This window comes from Dama dama, chromosome 10 (genome assembly GCF_033118175.1).
Source record: "Dama dama isolate Ldn47 chromosome 10, ASM3311817v1, whole genome shotgun sequence".
Classification (NCBI taxonomy): domain Eukaryota; kingdom Metazoa; phylum Chordata; class Mammalia; order Artiodactyla; family Cervidae; genus Dama; species Dama dama.
In genome coordinates, this window is record NC_083690.1 from 3,839,940 (window position 1) to 3,848,841 (window position 8,902).

An 8,902-nucleotide genomic window follows, 5' to 3' on the forward strand; every position below is an offset into this window, starting at 1 on the left:
GGGAGTCCCTCCCGCGGTCACAGTACCCCAGTGCACCCCAGAAGAATGCCAGAAGAGTAGGGCTCGGTTTCTTTGTTTAGAGCCATGGAGAATTTGGGGCCATTTCACTTTTTGGGGAGAATTTCCAGTCCGTGTCCTTTGCTCAGCTTTCTCTCGAGGTTTTAACCCTTTTATGCCGCTTTGTGTGCATTCTGGAGCACAGGTGTTGGCTCTCTGTAGGTTGTATTTGCGGAAGGTCTTCAGCCTATTTTCCTGTAACTGGTTATTTCTGTAGTTAGAGGTTCCTTTTGTTCCCTTGTATCGTGTCTGTTACTCTGTTTGGTGACTTGTTTTCAGCATAGAGAAGGGTCCCTCCCACCGAAGCTTGCCCGCTGTCACCTGCTCTCTGGTCTTCCTCCTGTGTGACCTTTTTATGCCGTCCCTGCTGAGGCCGCGGAGGCTGCTGCTGTTCATGCCTGTCTGGCTTCCCGGGCGACCCGGCCCCTGCTGCCCAGTTAACTGCGGGCCTTGGCGGTGAGGTCCTTGACCAGCCTGGGACGAGACTGTACTCGGGGGACACACGCACACACATGCCTGGGACTAGACTGTACTCGGGGGACACACACAGATACACACACACACACACCTGGGACAAGACCGTAAGGGACACATACACACACATAACCCCGTTATCAGATCAGATAATCTGATCATCTCAAGTTGTTTTCAAAATCCACATGGTGCCGTGTCAGTTTAACTGGTCTGGGTCCTTTGTCGGGGGCCCTGGTTTAGTGGGCTCTCTGGAGTGGGTGTTACCTGGTGGGTTCGGTGGGCAGACCTGGAGGCCAGTTAAACTCACAGGAGAATGTGGCCCCCAGCCAGGCTGGTCTCTTCACGCGTGTGCCAGTCCCAGGATGAGTCAGGGAAGTGGGTGGTCTGTTCACTTCTGTGGTAAGATCCTCACTGTGTGAGGTGACAAGTGTCTTATGCCTTTCACTGTTTCTACAGTAGAACCTTTAGATCAAGAATTTCGGTCAAGTCAGACAAAACATAAAGTGGTAACGGCTAGCTTTAACCAAGAAGAGAATCTGCAGACACTAAGGTCCCAGGAGTCAAAGTGGCCGGTGCTTGTTACTAAGATGTTTTAAGTCAGAGTCTGTGATTGGGAGTTTTTCTTCTAAATTCCTGCCATGTTTGGATGCAAGTACTTTGTTACTATGATAGAAACACCAGATGATATGTTCTTAAACCAAGTTTCTGACTTGACTCTTTTGGGATTTGTGATTCTAAAGAGCTCAGTAGCTTCTGAGTGCCATGTCGGGGCCCCAGCTTGGTGTGGTGACGTGAGAACAGCAGTCTCTCTTTCACCCCAGCTTTGCTTCCAGGTGGTGAGCACATGTGTTCTTGCCATCTGCCCATGCCTTCCCCTGTTGAGCAGACGCTGCTGAGGAGAGCCGAGGCTGGGGTCCTGCCAGCGCCTGTGGCCACGGGCCCACGGGCAGGCTCAGTTCTGTGCGGTGTGAGCGCTGAGGCGCATCTGCAGTTTCCTCCCCTCACTGGAGTGTGCTTGGGTCTCTGAAGGGAGAGGCTTTATTGAGTCACAGAGTTCGGGGAGTTTGTTCTGAGGGAGGAGTTTGGAGAGTTTCTGACTCTGACATGAGTGTCTGATCCTTGTTTTCTTCTTTTCATAGGCACCAGTTTGTAGAAAATAATTTAATACTAAAAATGGGTCCAGTAGACAAGCGGAAGGTAAGTTAGAGTCCAGAGGCGCCTTCCTGAGCGTCCGTGTCTTCCTCCCATTCCTCCTTCTCAGAGATCGTCTCTGCATGTCAGCACTGAGGACGGCCTCAGCCACTCGGGGAGGCCTCTTGAGAGCACACGGAGGCTGGGCAGACAGAAATTCGGCCTCTTGTTGCTGACTGGGGAGCCAGGGTTCTGATTTCTGCCCAGTGCTGGGGTTGGTCAGTGAGGTCAAGGTTTCTGTCTGGTTGAGGAGCCTCTGTTTAAATCCCAGCAATTTGTTTATTAGTTTATCAGGATTGTTTTTGAAAATCTTACTTTGTTTTATGAATTAATTAAATGGGTTAACGCGTCCAAAAATATCAGACTCTGCGCACATTCTCTCTCTGCTGCTGCGGGCCCTTGTCGGCTCAGGCTTCCCCACCCTGGGCTGCTCTGCCCCGAGAGCCTCTGTGAAGGCGGTGGGCGGGGGGTCAGCATTCAGGACTCGGCCTTGGCGTGCAGCAGAGAGCCTGGGAAGCGGCAGGGCCTGGGTGCTGAGGGCAGGCGCTGGGGGCCAGGGTGCGGCCCCGCCCGCGCAGCAGCCAGAGTAGGATGCCCCATCCTGCATGTCGGGTTCTGGCTCACACCAGCAGGCGTGCCGCCACTTCCATCTGACTCAGGGGCCTGGTCCTGGTCGGGGGAGGTGCGCCCGCTCCTGTCCCAGGCCAGTGGGCAGGGGCTGGTGGTGGTCCCCATGCTGGAGCGCCCCGACAGTCCAGCATCCGAGCAGCAGCGGGAGCGCCCAGCCTCCGCTCTCAGCCTTAATGGGCAGTGTCCTTTCTTTCCTGTTGTCATTTGCCCCAGGGTTTATTTGCACGGCGACGACAGTTGCTGCTCACGGAAGGGCCACACTTGTATTATGTGGATCCTGTCAACAAAGTCTTGAAAGGTGAAATTCCATGGTCACAAGAACTCCGACCAGAGGCCAAGAATTTTAAAACCTTCTTTGTGCACACGGTGAGTTTGTCCCCATGGGCTCTCCCTTGCCGGGCACTCAGGCCTCTGTGCTTCCATCCAGAGCGGCCAAATGCTGTGGCCCAACAGGGCAGGTGGAGTGGGGGGTCGTGGTCCCCCCTTCCCCATGCGCCAGGGATCCCAGCGTTCACGGCTCAGCTCAGAGTTGGGTCAGGAGACACCCATGCTTGTTCTCAGTCTCGGGGTGACCTCACCCCCAGGGAACTGCAGGTCCTCACCTGCACGTTGACCCTCTGCACAAACATGGAAGGAAAACGCCCACCTGCTCTCGGGCTTCCTGGAGGTGCTTGTGGCCACGGGAGCCGGCACCTTCTTCGGTTTCTCACTACCGGGTGGGTGCCAGTTGTGCTGGGACGCCTAGGGGAAGAGTCAGCGTGTCTCTCTCTGCAGCCGAACAGGACATATTACCTGATGGACCCCAGCGGGAACGCGCACAAGTGGTGCCGAAAGATCCAGGAGGTGTGGCGGCACAGGTACCAGAGCCACCCGGACGCCGCCGTGCAGTGACGCCGCGGCCCCCCCTCGCCGCGGGGCCATGCCCCACACAGCCTGCCGCCTCCGGACGCTTCCAGACCACCTGCCGGCCATCTCAAGGGGGACGCAGACGGCGGAACCTTGCAGCTTTTTTATTTAAAAGAAAAGAAGAAAAAAAACACCCAACCACACAAAGAACAAAACCAATAACGAAAAGGAATTCAGGGTCGCTTTGCTTGCTCTCTGTGCTGTGTGGAGCTCTCCACGCTCTGCTCGCCGTGGGGACCAGCGCCGTGCACGTCCGCCTGGCTCCCGCCCCGACTCGGGGACAGACTCGCGGCACCAACTCTCCACCACGGGCCCATCACGCCCATCCTGCTGTGGCCCCTGGGCCCAGGCGTGTCTCTGGGCTCTCCCTGCCCCTAGATCATCGGGGAACCAACTCTTCCCCAGGGAGCCAGGCAGGCCCCTGCTGGGGGGCCTCCAGCTGTGCGGGCGGGGGGTTCTTGGCTTTTGTCCGTTTCCCCTTTCTTCTCGTTCCCCGTGTCTGGCCTGATCCCCACAACCGCGCTTGGCTCCTCCGGTAGCCGTGGCTGTGAGATTCCTGCAGTCCTTGCTGTCTGTCTGCAAGCACTCCTGCGTCACGTCCGCCGGGCAGGCTCTGGGCGCTGAGAAATGGAACAGGTTGTCCAGGCGAAGTGCAGAGCCGCTGCTGTGTTGGAGGGCGCCGGCCAGGCCTTCCAGTGTGACACCCCACGGAGTAGCATTGCCCCGGGGAGCCCCAGGAGACGGGGTCTGTGGCCCTCTCCCCACGTGAGGCTGAGCCAGCGGGGCAGACAGGCCTGGTGGCCTCCTCTCGGAGGAGCGAGCACCAGTGGCCCTTCTGAGAGTCTGGTTGGAAGGTGCAGTGAGTGTGTCCGGGTGAAGTTGGGGCTGCGAGGTGCCCGGCATTGGCACATGGGCTGGTCCTCCATCACACCAAGGCTGCCCCGCACACCCTTTTCCTGCTAAAGTTGCCCCTTCTCCTAGTCTAGCTCAGAGCATTTTCACGTGTCCACCAGGAACGTCGAAAAGCCCTCTCATGTCGTCAGGCCCTCCGGTCGCCGTCACGTGGGCTTCGCCTGGAGAAGCATGGCGTCACTCCCCTTGCGCGGGGGCAGGACCGGCACACTTGAACCCAGGCCGCCAGCTCCTCTTCAGTTTCAGGCTATGTCCTCTTGCTCTGTAGGGGCGCACGCTGCCCAGGGGGCCCCTGGGGGCAGCCCTCAGTCCCAGTGGAGGCGCTGGCGCTGTGGCCCTGTCCCCAGGGGAGGGCTGACTGCCATTTCCTCTGGACTTTCACAGAGGCACCGATTTAAACTCCCGTAGAAAAGGTCCCCTGACGACTTCTGTGCCCCTACCTCCTGTCTCACCCATCACGTGTGAGATCCACGGTCCACGCGGAGGGAAGGATGTCTTAACCTCTGTTGGTGATGTCACAACAGCAGCTGTTAAACTCGGAAGGAGGTTGGGCTGTGGAGAGTCCCACTGTGCGGGGGCCAGCAGGGGGTGCTGGAGGGGCGCAGAGATGCAGCCGGGTTCGCCAGCGGGCGTGTGTGTGTGTGTGTGTGTGTGTGTGTGTAGGATACCAAGGCGCAGGGGGTGCCTGCCGGGGCGGGGAGGTGGCCCAGAAATAAGGCACTGACCTGGGCGTGTAGCCGTAGACAGCCCCCTCTCCTCCTTGCTCTGGAAAAGGCTTGCCTGTGTTCACCTGCTTTCCAAAAAGCGAGTCTGTCTTGAGCCTTTCTTTCAGGATCAGGACTTGGGTTTCAGGTGCACACCCTGTTCAAATGTCCCCTCGCCACAGCGCCTGCATCTGTGTGTGCACTTGGAGGGCAGGGAGCCGCTCCCTGCTGCGTCTGTTCTGGGTGTCTGGGTGCGGGGCTGATAGCCAGAGCTGAGTCCTGGCTGTAAAAGCACGCTTGGCCGGGCTGCTCAGGGAGAGACAGTGCTCCCACTGCATTCTTCCCTCCGGAGAGCGCTACTACCTCCTGGGCTCAACCGACAAGCTCCATCTTAATCTCCAGAGCCAGAGACCCAGGGCTTTGGGGTTGAGCTTGCAGCTGGCAGAGTGAAGTGACTGCCCTGGCCTGAGCCAGTGACAGCTGAGCCCTTCTTTGTCGGCCACCTTTCTCTACTCGCTCACAACCCTCTTCCCTTGTTTTTTCTTTTAAAGGCCCTTACATATTCTCTTCCTACCCTGTGCTTCCTCATGTAATCTTTAGTTTTATCCACCTCGTCCTTTGAGCCATCATCCTGGCAGGCAGGTGCCTTACGTTCTGAGATGTGGATGTGGGTGGATGTCAGTCTCCGTACACACGCAGACATGCCTGGAAACATATACATAAACGTGGGCTGATCCAGGGTGAGAAAGAGAACGCCCTAGTGTTCAACAGCTCAGGAGCCCGGAGTTGTACGAGAAGGGCAGGGCTGGGGGGGGGGGGGGGGGCAGAGCCGGAGCCAGTGCCTGTTGGATAGCGCCACTCCCTCAATGCCCGGCCCCTCGCCACAGAGCAGGGGCAGGAGGGCTCTGCCGGCTGGCAACGCCTGGCCTCCCTCCAGGGGCGTGAGGAAGCCAGATGTGACCTGACCAGGGCAGTGGGCAGCCCTACCCCTAGAGGGCACCACGGGCCTGCCATCCTGAACCTTGCATCTCAGGAGACTGGTTAGACTTGCTTTGGGAAAGATGACTCTTGGGGTCAGGCCGGAGCTGGCGGGAGCTGCACCTGCCGCAGCCCCCTTGGGGGGCAGGCTGTGGCACTTGTGGTGCAGGCCCGAAGGAACTGCAGGAGGCCTGTGGCACGGCCCCCCGAGGACGGGGTGCCAGCACGGGGCTCCGGGGCATGTTGTGTTTGCTTAAAACATCTGTGCTCTGAAAACAGCGCGAGGCTCAGCACCCAGGAACGACCGCTGCGTGCGTCTGTATACAGGCCCAGCCTGCTGCCTCGCTGCCCCGCCTGCACACGTGTGTTCGCTCTTGTAACTGACCTGGGAACATGACAACGCACACCATTTTGCATCCAGCTTTTCCCACTTGGTAGTTTTTGTTAATGTGTCATGTTTGAACAGTGATTGAAAAATCTTATTTTTAATGATTGTAGAGTTTAATATTGGTTAATAATTTTTATCATAATTTATCTGACCATTTCACTGCTATAAAACATTTAGGTGGCTTCTGGTTTTTCACCATTTAAATAATGCTGTGATTAATATCCTCATAAATCTTTGATTTTGAACTCTGAATCTCCCTCGCCCCAACCCTGCCCAGATTCCTAGGAATGGTGTTTTGGGGGCAAAGAGTTTGTTCATTTTAAAGGTAGTGCAGTGTCTCTTCTCCTCTGTCTTGATCTGATGAGTAGATGCTCAGAGTTCCAGTACAGAACTTCCTTAGTTGTGTTCTGCAGATTCTGAACAAATCAATTTCTGGTAAGCTGTGTGTTCCCAAGAATGTTTGAGTAAGATTGCTCTCCCCGCCCCCCCCCCCCCCCTTAATCCTAAAGTGATGTCATTACTGCAGGCCATTTGTGACATATTTTTCCAAAAGCCAGTTTCCTTATTTTCATTGAGAAAACCTGGTTATGCTTGCATGTTACCTCCCCCCCCCCCCCCCGCCCCGCTGCTATGGCTTTCAAGTGCTTGGTGACACTTCCAGAATCTTGTACTTTGTGTCCACAATGGTACTGAATTTGCATCTGCACAGTCAGCAGAGATAAAATGTTGAACTGACCTTGCCACATACTTAGTGGATGATTTGTAATGAAGTTTGTAGACTCAGAAAGTACACTGGGCCATTTGGAATCAGCAAAAGAGCAAAGGCTCTACTTGAAACCATGTAGACAATTGGATTTTAGGGAAGTGTGCTTGCCCTCATGTTCTTCAGATCACAGGACTTAGGTCTTAGCAGTTCATGCTGGCCAGGTTTTTTCATTGTAGAACGTGATTGTCCTGGCTGACAAGGATTTAAGGATTTCTCCTCCCCTCTCCTTGCCCACCAGTGTTTCAGGTTGCCTAGTTGTCTTTAAGTCCAGACCACCCAAATTTGGCTTCATCCTTAATTTCTGCACTTTAGATTGGGGTCTGTCAATTCTGAGGTGAAACACGCATGAGAGACTTTTCTGGGTGCCATGCTCAGTGCCACTGGACATTGTCAGAGGTTGTGGCCAGATTGTGCAGAATTAGATCTCCTCCCTTCCCTCTGATCACCTCCTTCTGTTTGGTCCATAGACCAGAGCAGAGGCTGAGCAGCTGTGAGATCATGGTGAAGGTACTGTTCTTGGAGATGGCACCATATGCGTTTCCCCATGTTGTTTCCTTTCATACCCAAACCTAGCATGAACTGATGGTGACTCGAGTGGGTGTGGCCCTTGCCTCTTAGGCAGACTACATGGCAAGTGCCTTAACTTGGCAGGAGTCACTCCCAGAGCCTCTGAGGGGTGCAGGCTGCTGGCCCAAGACTGCAGGGTTGTGAACTAGGCTGCCTGTGGAGATCTGGCCTGGGGAGGAAGCTGTTCAGCAGAGGGCAGTTTTATCTGAGCTCAGACAGCATGGTGGGCAAGCCTCCAAGGATACCTGAATTTCCCCCAGACCCATTTCTTCACTATGAAGAAATACCAAACTATGTACAGAGAACTTTTTACAAAAGGCAAACTTTTTTAGCTGTGTAATACACCCTAGTCTAAACCATCTGGCTGAATAACTATGAATAGGGGTTCATTTTGCTGATGAAAAGCCTCTATCGTGATGTTTGATTGGACATCGACAAATTGCAAAATCAAATTTTTGCAATATTTAGAGCTGCTGTAGCTGTTCCTTAACAACACAAAATAGGATGAATCAGTAGTATGTTAGCTGTCTTTCAGGTTGGTGGCAGTCAGTTATAACGTGTAATATTCTCTACCTGGTCTGTAGCTGTAACTGTGATGTACAGGCAAAGCAAAAATTAAAAAAAGAACTTATGAAAACAAATAATGCAATGATATTAGGATATACACTTTTGTATTTTTATTCTTATATAAGGTTATTTGCTGGCTATTGTTGGCCTCTAGTTCAGTCTGTGTTATTTAAAATCTAATATATGAATTATTTGGATTGAATTCATGTTCGGGGCCACGTTGTTGTATGTATGGATGTACAGCCTTGAATGTGAATAATTATTGTAAACTATATTTTACAACTTTTTTTTCTGGCTTTATTATATAAATTTTCTATTTGGTCGATGATTTAATCATATCATAATTTAATGACTCTGTTTATTCTTTTTTTTTTTCCCCAAATATTTGTGCTTTAGATGTAGTTACCGGATGATGAATTTTCCACGTATGCTCGGTAGTCTTGTAATAAAAAAGCATGTAGAGTGTAGACGCTCGCTGACGTAGCTCTTCCTTTGGCCGGGGCGCGGGTTGGGCGTGGTCGGCCGACCAGGACTCGAGCCCGGGAACCGGACGTCCAGGCATGGCACGCGCCCGGCGGAGGCTGGCGAACCCCTCTCGAGCCCGACACCCGGCTCCACCGCGGCTCACCCACGTCGGCGTCACCGGACCACGCCGCGCCGGGCTCCGGCCGGAAGAGGGTACTGCCGACCGCTTTTCCGGACCGGAACTTCCGCCTCTCGCGTGACGCCGGGGTGGGCGCTTTACGAAGGCGGACCCGTGGG

At 54.3% G+C, this 8,902-nt stretch overlaps 1 protein-coding gene across 1 annotated transcript in view; it reads left to right on the forward strand.

Moving 5' to 3' along the window:
* Window positions 1-8,607, forward strand: part of PDPK1 (3-phosphoinositide dependent protein kinase 1) — a 62,864-nt gene extending 54,257 nt beyond the window's left edge. The window contains exons 12-14 of the mRNA XM_061152621.1: window positions 1,671-1,728; window positions 2,566-2,718; window positions 3,127-8,607. Of these exons, the coding sequence (XP_061008604.1) occupies window positions 1,671-1,728; window positions 2,566-2,718; window positions 3,127-3,243 (328 nt within the window). The 3' untranslated portion in view covers window positions 3,244-8,607. The remainder of the gene's footprint in view (window positions 1-1,670; window positions 1,729-2,565; window positions 2,719-3,126) is intronic.
* Window positions 8,608-8,902: the final 295 nt, after the last annotated feature.